Genomic DNA, 18574 nt, shown 5'->3' on the forward strand with positions numbered 1-18574 from the left:
TTGCTATGGAGCATCTCCCCTGGGTCTCGCTTCCCTTTCCTATGGTGTGGGTATTGATAGCCACACTGGCTCGATGGTTTGGCTGAGGCCAGGTTAAGTAACATGATGAGACCACACAGCTTGTTAGGGGCAGGGCTGGGCATCCCACCAGCCACCATCAAGTGATCCCAAAGCCTGCATCTCTAAAATCACGCCCCCGTGTTGTATGGGGAGAGAGGCTTTACAGATGGTGTCTGTGATGACTTTTATAAACACTGTCTATCCTACCCACTTTGGTGTGAGCCCACTGAAGCCTCTTGTAGAGGTCTACGTTTGCTACTAAGCTAGGCTTCCCAAAGTGCGTGCCTTACTTAGCAGGATTTTGGAAACAGGACAGATTACAAAAACTGGACTTAGTCATAATGGTCTGTCGGCTATCAGAGGTCAAATCCTGCTTTAGAGAAAGATTTTGGTTTTCTGTAAATTAAAAAGAATTTAGTGGCTGACCATTCAGTTTCTGAGTCTTCATTGGAAATGAATATTTAAACAATGTGCAAGCAGGCTTAATTGCATTTGTGACCTGCTTTCATACATATTTGGGAGGGTAGAGATGGAAATGGAGAACACACAGTAGATGCATTTTACTGCCAGAGTGGAACTTTACACACGTACCAGGGGACCTTTTGGTAGTGTTTGTAATGTGCTGCTATTGTGATTTAGGAAAGAAAAATGCTACTGCTGGGCTTTATTTTCAACGGACTTTTTTTAAACATCAATTAATGCAATCAAATGTAGTACAGGGAAATCTAACTTTTTATTTACATTTCTGGGGGCCAGGGAGGGTTTGTTTGTTTTTGTTAACTCCAGTCACTTGAGCTGTACAGTATACAGTTTTCTTGGTATTTTCCAAATCAACGCAGTAAGTTATATTTAACAGTCTGTGTGAAAATCTCCACATGCAGGAGAGAAAACAGCCTTGTAACTGGTACCGTTTGTTGGGAAACAAATGATTCTGCCTTGCTTCACACAGTTTGAAAATAGTGACTTTTGGTTTTTAAAAGCAAATTTAGTTAATAAAATGAATCATATCTGTAATTTCTTCACAAATTAGTCAGATTTCTGAATGCCAAGTTTTGAATTCAATCTTGATAAATTCAAAAATAATAACCTTTAAAAAAAAAAGTGTCTTATGTTTGGCCTTAAACCTTCAAAGGGCACTAAAATAAACCATTCAGATCATCAGAAAGGTCCCTGATGAAAGTACATGTTTCTAATTTTTTTCTCCCTTTGTGAATCACTGCCTTAATTAAATACATTATCGACATAATCTGCTGAGTGGTCTCCCATCTTCCTGAACATAGGGGCCCAGTAAACTAAGTATCATAGATGATTAAACTAAAAACTTGGTTCCATGTTGAAATGTAATCATTTTCTTCCCGTAATCTGTAGCCTCGACCCAGATCTGAGCCCAGTTCTACCGGTTTACCTTCATGACTTTGAGGTATACTCTTCCTAGGATTTGGGTTAACCTGGACCAGTCTGTTTTACTAGGCAGATTAACTAAGAATCAAAGTATATACACCCACATCACACATTTTGAACGTTGTAAAATGCTCTGTAAATATAATGAGTTGTTATATATATAAAATTGTCCTCAAGTAGAGGTCAGTGAGAGGAAAATGTACCTTGTATTAGTCTTGGTATTGATAAGAGCCTCCTTCTTCTGGTGAAAGTCACTCACTCATGTCCAACTCATTGCGACCCCATGGACTATACAGTCCATGGACTTTTCCAGGCCAGAATACTGGAGTGGGTAGCTTTTCCCTTCTCCAGGGGATCTTCCCAACCCAGGGATTGAACCCAGGTCTCCTGCATTGCAGGCGGATTCTTTACCAGCTGAGCCACCAGGGAAGCCCTCCTTTTTCTGTGGGTGTCCAAAAAAGGTAAGGGCTGGGGGAGCTGGGCTTGAATTGTGCAGACACTTCATTCAGCTTCTTGCACTTAAAAGTCATGTTGGCCTGAGCACAAAGTATGATCTTTTGCAGCAGATGAGGTAATATGTAGACCTAATCGGGTGAGTTAAGGCCACAGTGACTACTTTGATTTGGAATTTTCCTGCTGTTATCATTTTAAAGCAGACTTTCTAATATTCATTTCAAAAGAGAGGTGCTCAGATTCTAGAGGCACAGATCTAAAGAGATGCACAGAATTCTCCTTTCTCGTGCTGTTCCCTTTTGAAGGGGCATCCACTTGCTTGTGGGTGCATTAGATGGAGTAAGAAGGCTCAGAATGGACTCGTCTGGCCGACATGCCATCTACAGCTTCCCCATCGATCACGTGCTCACTCGTAAGGGTAATGGGATAGTCTTAGTTACATCTAATTCTCTGAGGTTTTATTTTATTTTTAACATTTTTGAATATGAATGAAGGGTGCTTGTCTTCCCATTCTGGGGAAGAAAATTTATTTTGTTAACTGGGCATTTTTCTCTAAATGTTTAAGTATCCATGCATGCTCAGTTATCGTGATGGGTTGAAAAATGCAAAAATAGTGACCACACTTTATTTGTTTCTGCACATTCACAAAAGACTAATCTATTATTTACCTACTCTCATTTTAATTTTGGAACTGTCTTCCCTCCAATATTCAGACAAAGGAGGACTTTGTTCATTGCTGATTCATATCAGAATGTTCCCCTCTATCTTACCCAACAGTTACTCTCCTATAAAATGATACACTGTATTTACTTTTCTCCAGATTCTCAAATATAAAAACCCTCATGCTAATCTCTGTCTTTAAGAAATGAAATATTGCTGTTGATTTTCAGAAGCAGAGGAAGAGAAGGAGGCCCAGATATCACCAGGGGTCAACTTTTATCCTGGACTTTTATGTTTTCCTTTACTGACAGTGATATTGATAAGAGAGCTAAATGTGATTTGCTTTCAGAATGGATGTTAGTTTTATAATTTGGGGTTTCAGATTTCTACTTAGATTGTTTAACAAAGCGTTGTAATTCTGTGCTGACTGCATCACATCATACAGGGGGCAGAGGAGAGCTTTTAAATATATAAACTGCTTCAAGCTGTTGATAGGTATTTTAGTGACTTTTTTTCAATAGATGTCTGTTTGTGTTAGGAAATTATCACTCTTCTTTATATCGACAGAGTATACAATATTTACATTTTTAGAATGGATCCTCAATTAGCTGGTTCAGGTCTTAGAAAAATTGTCATAAAGATAGGGAATTAAAAATTTATGGTGCCCAAAGCATCTTTACAATTTGGCATTATAGCCTTAGAAATATTTAATAGCTTTGCAGAAAGTAATATAAGGAATTGCTATCTAAGAAAGAGCTGTTGTTAATTATTGTGTCTCATTCTTCATTTAACAGAGACTCTTACTAACTAATCCATGGTTTTTGTTAGATCCATTTCATAGTCTTTAGCTTTGGTTTTTGACCTAGCAAAACACCTAGGAATATCTGCTTCTTCACTGTACTTCGAAGCTGAGTAGAAATAAGGCAGAAATTTTTGTTACAACATGAATCCTCCATCTTTCTTCCTTCCTTCCTTCCTTCCTCCCCGCCCCCACCCCCATTCCCTCTCTAACTACTTTTCCCATCTCAGTAGGTAGTAACTCTCACTACTGCTGCTCCTGACTGATAGGAGACAGACAGAGGAGCTAGGAATGAGTATGATTCATTGGTATGCCAGTAACATCTTGGCTTCAGCATATAGTGTCTAGATGTGCTGGTGTATCTAGACTGATGGCCAAGAGAGAAATGTAGGCAAGGAACATAGTGAGCTCTTATTTTTCCCTGCGGAAGCATGGCATTGCCTTTTTATTAATAGTAAGCCACACACTTAAGATATGCATGGAGTCCCATTTTCTTCCCAAATATTCCACTTAGTTCCATATCATGGAACGACTCAGGCACTTGAAGAAGTATAATTAGCTACAGGCAGGATAGAACTAAGGAATCAGTCTTTGTTTCTGAATAATGATAGTTCCGTGAAGTCTCAAGCCCAGGCTCCATGGGTTTCAGGTGACAGTTTAACCAAATCAATGGATGATGGCCATTGGGAGGAAGTATCTGCATTCAGCCATGGATGCCTTCAAGGCTGCAAGTTGTGTAATCATGGGTGTTCCTTTCAGATTGACAGCTCAGTCCAATGTGCTTTACCAAGGATGGTGTTCCTAGCACTTCTGCAGAATCATGAGATATGGGAAATTTAATTTTCCAACAGGCATTGCAAGCCAGCTAAGGCTCTGCTTTCCAGAGGGGAGAGAGGTGCTGTCACAAGGGCAGCAGACCCTTAACTGTAGGTAGGTAGTTCAGTTAGGAAATCGGGGATGATGTGGATGGGAATAAATTCAGGCCTTTTCTTATCAGGGAGCAAAGGAGGACCAGGTGGCATGGAAGTATAAATAATTCTTTGCACATAAGTAAGAGACCTAGAGAGACAATAACTTTTGCTTTGCATAATTGATACTGAAATTGTTGTACTTAAGAAGGAAGAAACTTAAATGAGGGTTTGATAGGCCAGTGTAGTTTTATGGGCATGGCCTTATACCCCACTTTTCAATGAAAGGGATCACTATGCCTTTAAGAGTAACTTTAACGCCCTTCTCCTCATACTATAAATAATCCAAATATTTAGATTCCCGAATGAGGAAGCTGCCAGTGTAATGAGTGAATGAATGATATAGGTAGCCAAACTTGGGGATGTATACAAGCACACACCAGCGACTTTAAATCTGAGCTTAAAGAACCCAAAGAACTTAATATTGGATTCAGGAACTCTGGATTCTGGTTGGCCATGACCAAAATCCTTTGCCTGGGTGGACGTGTTAGTTAATATCTCTAGTCTCAATTTTCTCATCTTTTCAACAAGCCTGTTGTCTCCAAAGCCCCTTCTAACCTCTAGCAAACATTCCAGCATGTAGCCAAATAAATACATTCACCCAGGGCTTCCCAGATAGCACTAGTGGTAAAGAACCCGTCTGCCAGTGCAGAAGTCGTAAGAGATGTGGGTTCGATCCCTGGGTTGGGAAGATCCCCTGGAGGAGGGAATGGCAACCCACTCCAATATTCTTGCCTGGAGAATCCCGTGGACAGAGGAGCCCGGTGGGCTATGGTCCATAGGGTCCCAAAGACTCGGACACAGGTGAAGCGACTTAGCATACACGCATACATTCACTTGGTCCTTTTGCCTACACATCCCTAGTTTATTGCTTCTCAATTTTACATGAAAAATACACACACACACACAATGTTCTGGGATCTTTGAAAACACATGAGTCAACAAATATAGTTTGGGGAGGTATTTATTAGAATATTTCTTAGGAAAAGGAGAACGCCAAACTGGGGTCAGCCAGCTCTCCCGTGCCTTCACAATCATGTTTCCATATCACTTTTCTGATTTCTGTGAGCACTGGGAGTATTATTTGCTTTTGGAGGGATGTTAATCACCTTACAGTAGTTTTATGCCATCCTCTATTTTTCTTCAAGCATGAAAAGCTTTATCTAAAACAGAGCATGGAAGAAGAAACTGTACATAGATTCACACCATGTACATTTATTTTTCTTTAAGCGTGTCACAGTTTTTTTTTCCTTTGCTAATATATTTTGACACCTTATAGTTGTAGCCTGCTGTTCTCTTTAATTGCTTATTGTTATTAATTATATAGTGGTAACGGAGTTGGCTGTTTGAGCCACTTGGCTATAAAGAAATTCATTTATCATTATTGCCATTGGAGCCACAGAAGATTGCCAGCATTCTATCCAGAGATGAATGTTTTCAAGCTCACATCCAGTAGAATTTTGAACATAGGTCAAATCCTTAGCTGTTTTCTTTCTGCTGCTACCCTTGGTTCTCCTTGTCTCTGTACTGAGGACCTCCATTCTCTCTTATCTTTTGTTTTCAGTCCTTGATGTGCTGCCCTTTCGGTGAAGTTCATATATTATTTTCAGCGCTCCACTGAGTGGCCTGTCCAAATAGTTCACTTTATTTCCTCCTCATATACCCAACTGTATATTTTCCTTCTTCAAATTTCTTTTGTAATGTGAATAACATTCCTGCCTTTACAATGTTGTTATATGCATGTTTTATTTCTTATCACTTGATCATTGTTGATTGATGTATAGTGGATCTACTGTATAATTTTTTTTAGCTGTTTGAAAAGAAAATCCATTTAGAGGGCTATCATCTCATAGTAGACGATAACATAACAGTGTGTGTACACTCAGTCATGTCTGATTCGTTGCGACCCCATGGGCTGTCACCCACCAGGCTTCTCTGTCCATGGGATTTTCCAGGCAAGAACTCTGGAGTGGATTGCGATTTCCTACGAATTTGCAAGTAAATAAACTATTTTATTTAAAATTGTTAATGCAGATTGGCCATGAGCTTAGGCCTCACCTTGCAATGAAAGTGATCACTATGCCTTTAACGGTAACTTAAACCCCCTTCTCCTTCACTATAAATAATCAGATGTGTTTAGATTCCCAAATGAAGAAGCTGCCCGTGGACTGAATGAATGAATGATGTGTGCAGGCAAATGTGGGCATGCTTACTTGCACACACCCAGCTCCTTCTGATATCTTGTAGGTTCTTTAAATCTGGGCTTAATTTAGAATTCATGACCCCACAGCCACATGTGCCACAGAACAGCCAGGCCAGCGAGCTCCTCTGCCTTCTGGCAGCATGACATTAAATTCACACTAGTTAAGCCAACTTAAATGGAGCCTCCTTGAACCTTCCTAAATAAAACTAGTGGCCTTAATTACAATTGGGCAATTTAAAGGTTATGGAGCTCTAACTAGTAGTGCAGTATATCACTTTAATAATGCACAGGAAAATTTCTCTAAGGGGTGGCATTGTCTGATTAGAAGAATTCAGGTTTCACAGCACATTTCCAACAAACTGTTTTTAGAACTCTTATTGCGTTTATGGCGCCATTATCTTTTTTTTTAATTTTTCAAGGCCAAGTTTCTAAGGTCACACCAATAGAACAATAAAAATGTGAATCATTTGCAAATAACGAGCAGTATTGCAATCTTTGCATTGCCACTTCAGACTTCCTTAGCACAGCCACAGACAAAGTCGAAGGGGCAGGGGCGTCCCTTTGGAAATCTGAGGGATTCTGGGCCTGTTTAGACCCTCGTGCCCCATAAGATTTGACTTAAGCTCTGGTGTTGAATCCTGTTTCTAAACACCATGGTTGAGGAATAAAGATGTCATCTTTTTCCATAAGTCATCAAAAGTATGTTTCTTGGAAAGATAATTTGCTTTGGAATTGCCTGGCTAGTTTCTTTTCTTTTTCTTTTTTTTAAGTGTTTATTCAAGTATCTACTTGCATTTTCTGTTTTTATTATCTTTTTTTTTTTTTTTTTTTTTTTTCATGGCATTTTTGTAGTTAGTTTTACTTTTATTTATTTATTTTTTAAGGCCATGCCATGTGGCACATGGGAGCTTAGTTCCCTGACCAGGGATTGAACCCGTGTCCCCTGCAGTGGGGGCACTGAGTCTTAACCACTGGACCACCAGGGAAGTTGTCTGGCTAGTTTCTTGTCTTAAACCTGTTGGCACTAAAAACCCCCCATGCTTGTTGGAATCTGTAATTCTTACTGAAGCTGGTGAACCTCTTTCTTTTGTTTAATTTGGGAATTTCTGTTCGTTTTGTTTTTAAATCATCAACAATAGCAACCTATCCCTTCTAGCACGAATAGACAGGTTTTCGGTGTTGGAGAGACTTTCTCCCTCAGAGAACCGGTGGCCTTATGCCAAGAGTAAGATTTTTAAAAAAGAAGCCTCTTGCCATCAACTCAGCACAGAAACACACCTGATGAGGACTGTGTCCAGGGCAGGGCCGGCCCTCTGCCGTGTGGAATTCATATTGACAGTTGCACCATCTCACCTCTCCAAGATGCTTTCCTGGCAGATATAACTTTAGAGCAGGTTACACTTAGTCCATGCTGCATGAACTGTCCTCTTTTGATTTTACCAATTCAATTTTCTTGTACAGTGCTTGAAGGTAGATGTACCTGTACTTCTCCCAGTGAGTCCCAGATGTGAGGGCATTAACAGTAAGTATTTCATATCAAACAAGAGAAATTTCAAGCAAAGAGGGTAATAAATGCATATATCTGATTTAACCAGTGAGTTGAAAGAATAGCGCTTTGTAATATAAGAATACATAACTAGTAATAAAAATTGCTTAAAACATGAACGGTGGGGTCATGGATGTCTGCTGTAGAGACTCCTTGGTGACTTGAGACAAATAGAAGGTAATTATCCCTTCTTTCACATGGTTCTCTTTTTTGGTATTTCAGAAATATTGAATGCAGAATAGCATTTTCCTTCTTGAAATAAGGGATGAGTTTGATTCATCAGTTTCCTGGCAGACATAAGTTGGCATATAAGATAGTTATTTTGTTAATGCTTTATTTGCCAGAACGTTTTAATCTTATTTCAAAAAATAATGAAGGCAAGCAACATAAGGTGAATTTGGCTAGCCTAAATGTGTCACATTGCAAAGGCTTTTAATGTATGAGGGAAAGAAGCAAACTTTTAAAACTCAATTGATTAATGAACATTGTTTTGGTGTTAGTCTTTCCATTTTGTTCAGGTGAAATTAGTTGTAGGAGCAGCTAAGTATATATTTGCCATAGAGTCAATAAATATTCATTGAGTCTCAACTTTGAGCCATACACTATTCTAGGTGTTTGACAAACACCTTTGCCCTCCTGAAACTTGCCTTGTAGTATGAATTGATGAATAACCCCAAAGTTCTTGGCACTCTCTTGGTACTAAGATGTCTGGGGTTGGCACCTGCCTCTCTTTAATAGGAGAGGCAAGAGCTGAAGTGTATGACTGAATTGAGAAGTTGGGAGCATGCCATTTCCAATCATTTTGTTGTTGTTTTAGTGGCTAGCTCTTTGCAACCCCATGGACTATAGCCCCCCAGGCTCCTTTGTCCATGAATTTCCTAGGCAAGAATACTGGAGTGGGTTGCCATTTCCTACTTCAGGGGATCTTCCCGGACCAGGGATTGAACCCCTGTCTCCTGCACTCACAGGTGGATTCTTTACCACTGAGCCACCATTGTATGTCTAATTATTACGTGATACAGAAGTGAATGTTCTTAGACTATCTTGTGTGCCCAGAAACTTTTCTGTCAAGGTAGGAACCAGGAAGCCTGGAGTGATGCAGTCCATGAGGTCGCAAAGAGGGACAGGACTGAGCCACTGAACTGAACTGAGAGAGCAGAAGAGCATTAAGGATTGGGTGATGGAAACTTTGTAAAAGAGAAAGGGTTACTTTCAAGTGATCATAGATAAGGGGGAAATGGCCTGTTCAAATAAACAGACCCCTTTCAGTGGAACACAATGACATATAGTGAAGTCAAAGCTTTATATGTTAATAATTTTTAAAGCAACCCTAGTTTCTAAGCAGAACAAGACATTATATTTCAGATTTAGCGGGCCTCCATCCTCATTCCCACCCCATCCTCACTCTTGCTTTTTCAGAGCAAACAGTACTGTTACTAAGAAGTACATACTCTTTCTTCTTTCCTTAGTTAAGATTGTCTTTTGTTTGTGGAGTAGGGTGAGGAGGAGCTCGAAGTGATTTTATCAGTGCCTTACCCAAAACTGATGTTTGTTTTCTTTTTTTTTTTTAATAAAAACATTTGAACCCCAAATCTTTGCCTGTAAAGCTACTTGCTGGCACTGTGTAATACACACTCTGAGCCTTCAGCTACGGGGCCCATGTTTAGATTAGAAAAGTAAAGAAAAGGATGCAGACCTGGAGGTAAAATCGGGTCGGAAAGGTATGTTTAGTCCGTGTGCTTTGCCCTGATCCCAAACCTGAGCCAAAATGTCGCTGCCGAGTCCCCACAGCTGAAGGGAAGCCACCTTTTTAGTGTGTTGTTTGTTTTACTGTTTATTGTTTGAACAGCATTCCAGGGTTTTCTCCTACATGAGAATATTCTAATAACTGCTACCCACAACCGATAATAATAGCCAAGGAATTGGACGATATTGCCTCTCAGAGCATCTGAAATCCCACTGCCTACCTCTCCCCTCCCAACCCACCTGGACCTCCTGCCAGTTTCCAAGCTGCTGATCTTTATGGGGCTCAAGGCAGCCCCTGGGCTCTTTAAAATCTGCTGGGTGCAATGCAGCCGACCCCAGCTGAATCATTTCCTGCTCCAGCCCTGCTGATAATGAGAAGTTCAAGACAGGAAATAATAGTGTCAGTATCAGTGGCTTTGCTTATAAAGTCCAAAGGCATCACAGCCTTTAGACTGTTGGCCAAAAGCAGGTAGTGATGGAGTTCGGTGCAGGCCTGCACCTTGTAGGTATCCTTGAAATAAGACTCTAGCTGACGGACTTCTCTAGCAGTCCAGTGGTTAAGACTCCATGTTCCCAATGCCGGGAGCACCGGTTCGATCCCTGGTCCAGGAATTAAGATCCCTCATGCTGCACAGCATGGCCAAAATAAATAAAGAGATATGATCTTGGGAAAAATGATTCTCACTGAGACACAAGGGATGTTTTATCATTTTGCTTTTCTTGATGTACTTAAGGGTTAGGCATTTTGTGTATGGATAGTCAGAACCGACATACCTGACTACTCAAATAACTCAATAACTCTCAGAATTCCCAGTGCCCCTTCTGTCTTAATGGGAGTCTCTTGTTTGTATTGCATATTCCTCTCTTGTGTGGCATAGAAATACAAGCCAGACATTCTCATACTACCATTGAGAAAAATCCAAGAAATTGCTGTGACAGTCTTCAGGCAGCATTCATTTTCATGTTGAATTGTTCAAAAGAATAGGGTATTTTTAACTAGGGTGAGGCAAGTGTTAAGTGTTAGTTGCTCAGTCGTGTCCAACTCTTTGGGACTCCATGGACTGTAGCCCGCCAGGCTCTTCTGTCCATGGGATTTCCCAGGCAAAAATGCTGGAGTGGGTTGCCATGCCCTTCTCCAGGGGATCGTCCCAACCCAGGGATCAAACCTGGGTCTCCTGCATTGCAGGCAGATTCTTTATCATCTGAGCCACCAGGGAAGCCCAGGGTAAAGAAAGCGTTCATATTGTATTCGGTACTCTCAAATGCCGCCTTACTTTGGGGGCTTGATGACTGATCTAGTGGCCGACTTTGAGGGCTGAGTAATATTCCCCATTGCCAGATTAGCACTTCAGTGTGTTTGTGTTACTGTTGTGAAATATGTACTGTATATAACACAACAAATTACAGTGGCCTGAGCGCTGTGGGCCTAGAAAGATGTGATGGCTGTGTGCATGGCAAATTACAGTACAGTCGGCCTATTTTTCTACTCCTGGTTCCTAGGGTGAGCCAGCGTAGCCGAGGGGTGAGTTTTGTCATGTGTGGCTTTTCTTTGTTACTCCTCAGACTCCTAGCTTATAAATGTGTGCTTGGAAATTAACTCAGGGAGGAGGAGAAGCCAAAGTATAAGGGTTGGGGGTTGGGAATTGGTTTAGGGCAGAGTTTTCTTGGATTTAAAAATATAGAGAAGGATGCGGTGGTACACACAGTCGAACTGGAAAAATTGCAACTGCAGGGCATTTGATTCCTCTGTTTGGATTCCAAGAGCAGAGTTTACTCCGACTCAGATCAGAGCTTTTCAAGGATGGCCCCATGCCACGTGATGAGGTACCAGGAGGGGTTTCTCGCTTTGGACTTTAGCCTGTAGATTTATGCAGTGAAAGAGGCTGGAGGACCCTTCTGGCCAGTCTCCAGGGTAAACGGGAGAAGGAGTTCTACTTATAAAGCGTTACAAATTGGTCCTCAGTAATGGCTGCAGTGTTGATCAGACGATATTAGGGGTCCCCCAGTGATTCCTGGAATAACAGCTGCATGTAAGTCAACCACTGAACATTTGCTTGTAGCTGCTCTAGATTTTTGTTTTTATTGAAGGAAAAGGAGTATAAACATGGGACACATAGTCTGGAGGCTGCTTAAAGGGCTTCTCTTGTTGAAAGCTTGTATTGAAATGTCAGTGTCTTGTGTTCCGCTAACAATTGCCGTGTTGGAGCTTATAACCTGGGTTGTGCTTGAATGGTAGCTCTTATTTTTTTCTGTTACAAAACTGGCTGATTAATAGTTGTGTTTGTCCAGGTTTTATAAATTGGAGAGAGAGAAATTATCATTCCCCTTTGAACTGGCCTTAGAGGAACAGATTTTATTCTTGGGGCACATGATTATAGTAAATGATTATCATGTTCCCTACTAAAGGCAATGAGGTTGCATTGCAATTAAGTATTCAGTTTCTTTCCTTTGCAACATTTAATACTGGAGTAAATATTTACATTAGCATCAGTCTCTTCTATGTAGACTTGATTCCTGTTTACATTTATGTTCACATTTAAACGGAGATTAACAAATGGAAATAATTATTTTAGCTGAACTTTATATACATGTGAAATGATTTCTCAGTTATACCCAAACCGTCTTTGATCGTGCTTTAAAGCAGTTGACCAGGACAGGAAGTTGCTGGCGGCCAACACGTTCTCAGTGGTAAGAGCTTCACTCTTGCCTCCTCTGACATCAGATCCACAGTACTGTGGATGCTCCCTTGCATGCACGCTCCCTTGCCCCAGGATGCAGGAGCGGGGTGTTTTCTGTTTGTTCTGGAAAGGTATGGGTTTATATTGAAAGCTCCACCTGCTTTTCATTCAGTTGATAATCTGCACTGTGATGTTTCTGTCTCTCTTTACATGTGCTGATTTGTGCTTTCACATGTATTTGGTTGGAATACTTCTCAGTCTAATGTTCAGAATTGGAGTTTTTCTATACTTCATAATATGGCTCATTTTCTGTCTTTTTGGCATTTAAAATTTCAGGGTTGTAACCAATCTTTATTAGTAAGGTATAGAAGTGATTGGGCTTCCCAGGTGGCACTAGTGGTAAAGAACCAACTTGCCAATGCAGCAGACGTAAGAGATGTGGGTTCAATCCCTGGGTTGGGAAGATCCCCTGGAGGAGGGCATGGCAACCTACTCCAGTATTTTTGCCTGGACAATCCCATGGACAGAGGAGCTTGGTAGACTACAGTCCATAGCAGAGTCGGACACCACTGAAGTGGCTTAGCACTCACATAGAAAAGATAGCATTTTTATTCTTTAATTTTCAAAGTAACCTGTAAAGGTAAATTATGCTTATTATAGAAAATCTGAAGAATACAGATAAGCAGAAAAAAAAGAGGAAGAAAAATCCAGAAGTTTCTTCCATAGATGCCCCCTATCACTCTTAATAAAAATATAGGGCTGCTCTAGCCTATTATGTTCTTAATGGAATATTGTAATGGTTATTAAATCAGCTGACTCAGAATCTCTTTTTAATAAATGAGTCAGACTGTATTATCCAATTACTGTCAGCTGCTACCTTTCCCAAGAGCAGAAATGGTTACCCCGATTGAATTTTTCAAGCTTTTGTCATCTTTGGGAAACAAGGTGAGAGTCTAAGACTTAAACTGACCTGAAGTTGGAGGTGTTGATGGTGCCTCCCTCATGAGCATGGACTTTTAATGGGAACCATGGTTACTCTGTACTGTTCTTAAGGACCTACCAGACAGGAAGAAGGAAGGAAGGAAGCTTCGTTTTGAAAGGAAACAGAGCTTAGCTCATCTTAATCCCCCAGGACTGAGAGTGTTTTTGCAATTCTTTGAAAATTGACACTGCCCTTAGCCACACTATGCACATGCAGAATGACAGCAGAGTTAAACAGAGACTAAGTATAAACTTTTGAAATTCTTATTAGAAATAAGTTTAATTGGTTGCCCATTACTCTCTCTCCCCCTACTTCAGTTTTTAAAAGTACAGAATGAATTATGTTAACCAGTTACAAAAATGTTTTGGGTTCCCCTCTCTTTCTCTCATTCATCATCATTTGACCCTCTGATGATAAGTAAGCGTGAATGTGGGAAATGAGCAGAGAAGTTAACAACAGCAGGATAAATGGGTGGGCATGTCTGATGTCTAAATTGGAGCATCCTGGCTTCTGCTTGTCATTTGCTGTGTAATAATTCAGATTTATTTTCTCTCCTATTCAAATAACTAGGACAAGTTATTTGTTGGAAAAGACCTCTAGGTAACTTCGAAATAAAAGGCAGATAGAACTTCCAACATTTTTTTTTAATATTATAATGTGCTTTTAAACTATAAAGAGTTCTGAAAATGCTGGATGCTGTTGTCATTATCATTGCTATAAGTGCCCTCTCAAAGCGTGGAATTCATGAAAAAGAAATCTGCACTAATAATGCATAAATACTTTATGAGTATGTGTCACCTTTTTGTGAATTCACTGGACTCAATTTTGATTATTTAACATTTTGTGACCAAACTTCTCTGTTCTTAGAATGGGGAATAAATAAAAATTGATGAGGACATTTTCCTTATACTACCTTATTTATTTTCCCTTATATTATTTTGCTGAACAAAATAAGCCTAGTCCTGAAAGATAACATCACATTGAAGATCACCCTCACTTGCCTAATTTACATTATGTTCATGTAACAGTCAATCATTTGGAGAAGGCGGTGGCACCCCACTCCAGTACTCTTGCCTGGAAAATCCCATGGACGGAGGAGCCTGGTAGGCTGTGGTCCATGGGGTCGCTAAGAGTCGGACACGACTGAGCGATTTCACTTTGACTTTTCATTTTCATGCATTGGAGAAGGAAATGGCAACCCACTCCAGTGTTCTTGCCTGGAGGATCCCAGGGATGGGGGAGCCTGGTGGGCTGCCGTCTATGGGGTTGCACAGAGTTGGACACGACTGAAGTGACTTAGCAGCAGCAGCAGCAACAGTCAGTCATTATTCCCAAGAAAACTCATCAGACCTACATACGTGTGCATGCCTGCTAAGTCCCTTCAGCCGTGTCCGACTCTGTGACCCCATGAACTGTAGCCCGTGAGGCTCCTCTGTCCATGGGATTCTCCAGGCAAGAATACTGGCGTGGGTTGTCATGTCCTCCTCCAGAGGATCTTCCGGACCCAGGGATCAAACCCTCTTCCCTTATATCTGCTGCCCTGGCAGGCAGTTTCTTTATCACTTGCACCACCTGAGAAGCCCAAGGCCTATATATTTTCCTCAGTAGATGTTGCAGGTTCAAGAATTCTGGAACAAATGTGTATACCTCCTCAGACTCACAGACCACATCTTGGTTCTTGTGCAAAACACATAATTTAAGGATGAAATTGGAACTCTTAGTTACCTTCATACTATCACAAGAAAGGTATACAGCGTTGAGGAAATAGAAAATATTTAAATTTGGCAAGTATTTCTGATGGTTAACTTACTGACCCAATTCTCTACAATGAAGAATGTTTCTTATATTACTATATATCCAAAATTTAGAAAAGTTTTGGTGCCTTTAGGATTTTAAAAAAGAGAGAGAAAGGAACAGATGAAAAACCCTTGATCTTATATAATCCCTAAAGCTTTTTGTATAACCCCTTGTCATGTCAGTATGCACAATTAAACTCCTTCTTACATAATTATAATCAAGGAATTTACTTTGCCACCCAAATACAGAGTAGGTTTTTATCTCCTGTGAAATGTAGACAGTACTGGGTGGCTTAATTAGTGCTTTGCTTCTCTTTTTACAAATTCCAATCCTCTGCTTCTAAAGACTCATACTTGTGTGAGAAGAAAGATTAGGAATACAAATAGAGTGATTTTACTCCTAGTTAGCTAATAATAATTCACTTTGTAATTGGGCCTTTATGTTGCCAGTAATGTCAACTGGTGAAGGATTTCTGCACGCCTCTTGTGTTGATTCAAAGGAAGCAACTTTGGAGTGTAGACTCATTATCCCTACAGTGGGAATGTATTTTTCATTCCCTCAACCTGGACTGTCTGACACAGATATTTCTTAGTAGCTTTTCTAATCACTGCAAATAAGAGAAGATAAAAGTATAACTCGATACCATTTCAGGTTAAACTGAAGCCTCTTAGCCCTTATTTTCCTGATGAGAGTCTTGGGAGTAGTTGGTTTCTGACATAGTATATCTGCAAAATCATGGACCCTGAGGCCAGGCTGCCTGGGTTTAAGTTCTGTTTCCACCAAGAATTGCTCCTGTGACTCAGAGCAAAGTCAGTTCAACTCTCTGAGCATCATTTTTCTCATCTCTAAAAGGGGAATAAGAGTAGTTGTTGTTGTTAAACTCAGTGAATTCATGTCTCAGAACAACAGTGTCTGGAACACAGTAGGCACCAAAGCAATGGGTTGTTCATTCTCACGCTACTGGTTTTCATTTCTTATAACTGAAAATTGAAACAAGTTAGAATAATCCTTAAATGCATAATTTCATAAACATTTTGATGAAAAAAACATACAAATGATGTTTTCTATTTACAACACAAACTTTTCATTTTATATAACAATTGTTATTACATTGAAATATTTTTCTACCATCTTGTTTCTAAGCTATCAAAGAAAACACCAGGACTAGTCAAAAGTGAGCCTGGAGCTCATCAAAGTGCTTTTGGAGAAATACAGGCAGAGGCTAGATCCGGGGGGTAGAATTGAGACTGTCTTACCTGGCGTGCTGCAGTTCATGGGGTCACAAAGAGACGGACACGACTGAGCGACTGAACTGATACTGATACAAAATAAAGGGAACAAGGCACTGAGAGGATATGGAGGATAGGAGTGCCAATCAGGAAAATAACACTTATAGAATACTATGAGCATTAATAATATTTCAAAATTGCCAGAAAATCTTGGAAGTATAAAAATCTGTGTCAATGGGAAAACCACTAAAAAAACCTATGGTTAGTAATAGAAAGCTCTAGAACCTTCTTGATAAACCAGAAGGCCTGGGGAAGTAGTTCATTCTTCTATGGGCCCTTTGTTTTAGGACTTTGGGAAGACACAGCCTATAAAATCTTGATTAGAGAAGGAAATGGCAACCCACTCCAGTATTCTTGCCTGGAGAATCCCCATAGACAAAGAAGCCTGGTGGGCTACAGTCCATGGGGTCGCAAAGAGTCAGACACAACTGAGCGACTGAACATACATAAAACCTTACTAGTTAGAGGAAAGGAGATGCCTCATTACTGACTTACCAATTATACTTTCAAAGCTTCATACACACTGCCGTAAGATAAAACGTGCCTTGGGACTATCGTTTGATTTTAAATTCCAGAAATGTTTTCAATTGATATAAATTCATAAATGTGAAATTAACCAGAACCCATATATACTACTACTGATTGATTTTTGGTGCTGGAAAGAGTTTAATGTACGGAGTTATAGGTAACTCACTAGTCTGGCAAAGATGTGATGGGCGTCACCTTTTCTGCTCACGTGCTCTCCTTGACAGATGAAGGGCTGAACCACGAGTGCAAGCTTTGCAGCCAAACCTTCGACTCCCCCGCCAAGCTACAGTGCCACTTGATCGAGCACAGCTTCGAAGGGATGGGAGGCACCTTCAAGTGTCCCGTCTGCTTTACAGGTAGGAAAATGATTCTGGAAAGCTCGGGAGAGGTTCTTGGCCACATGTCTTTCCTACCAAGGCATGCTTTCCCACTGCTGTGGCCTTTTACAGATCTGACTGCGGTTCAATTTAGGGAGAAGATGTTTGATTTCTGCTGATTAGCATTATTGATCGCTGCCTACTTTAAAGGCTCAGACGGTCAGGAAGGTTAACTGTCAGGATGAACAAATGGCATTTCAAGTTCTCTCCGAAGTTTGCACTCTTCCGTTTCTAAAATGACATCCATGTTCCGTTCACTTTTCTCCCCTCGACGTTAAAAGGTTAGCGAGACAAAGGGAGCTTTTTCATAGCAAGACATGAGACTAAAAGTACAGCCGTGTTGTCAACACATGTCTGTTATTTAAACACGGAGAATTTTATAACATTTCCCCATATGAAATGTAAAGTCATTGTTAGAACCCTCCTCCAATTCTTTGAACTAGAAAACAGACTAGAGGAGGTCTTATTTCCTGTGAATATCACTTTGAGCAAACTCAGAGAGATAGTGGAAGACAGAGGAGTCTGGTGGGCTGCAGTCCACAAGGTTACAAAGAGTCGGGCATGACTTAGCAACTGAAAAACAGCATTATGTTTATGCTTTTAAGAAGAAATTTTATGAGACGCTGTAACATTACAGTTTTCAGCAGAAGCAGCAGAAAAAAAAAAAAAAAAAATGTAAATCAGAAACTGTAATTTGAAGCCCATAAGGGTTGAAATATGATCACACGCATTTCTGCTGCTCCTGTAACAGTGACAAAGTTATTTTGGAAAATCCTTTGTGATCATTTTGCGTGTGTCTTGGACTCATTGTTCAAACCCCTCAAGGCTATGTGCCCTTCTTATTTGTCAGAAAAAGCAAAACAAAACAAAAATATATCCTTCTCTTAAAACTGCCTTCTTGGTTTGTGGGGCAAAATTCCAAAGCATTGATTGTTAACCTTCACTGCATTCAGCCTGTAGATTTCTGTCCTGTGATTAAATCAAAAGCGAGAGGCCATGTTCCAGTTAAATACTACCAGACTGTGTTGGTGGTCTGTCTTTACCATTTGCCTGTGAGGCTCCTTCATTCAGTAGTTGCATCCCATTC

The 18574-nt window shown here is 40.4% G+C and overlaps 1 protein-coding gene across 4 annotated transcripts in view; it reads left to right on the top strand.

Annotated features, from left to right (window-relative positions):
• The window catches only part of ZNF521 (zinc finger protein 521), a 305133-nt gene that overhangs the window by 255796 nt on the left and 30763 nt on the right, over positions 1-18574 (top strand). For all 4 annotated transcript variants that reach the window (XM_061130695.1, XM_061130692.1, XM_061130694.1 and 1 more), the window contains one exon: positions 17335-17466. In XM_061130695.1, the coding sequence (XP_060986678.1) occupies positions 17335-17466 (132 nt within the window). The remainder of the gene's footprint in view (positions 1-17334; positions 17467-18574) is intronic.

Source organism: Dama dama, chromosome 27, assembly GCF_033118175.1.
Source record: "Dama dama isolate Ldn47 chromosome 27, ASM3311817v1, whole genome shotgun sequence".
Taxonomy (NCBI): Eukaryota; Metazoa; Chordata; class Mammalia; order Artiodactyla; family Cervidae; genus Dama; species Dama dama.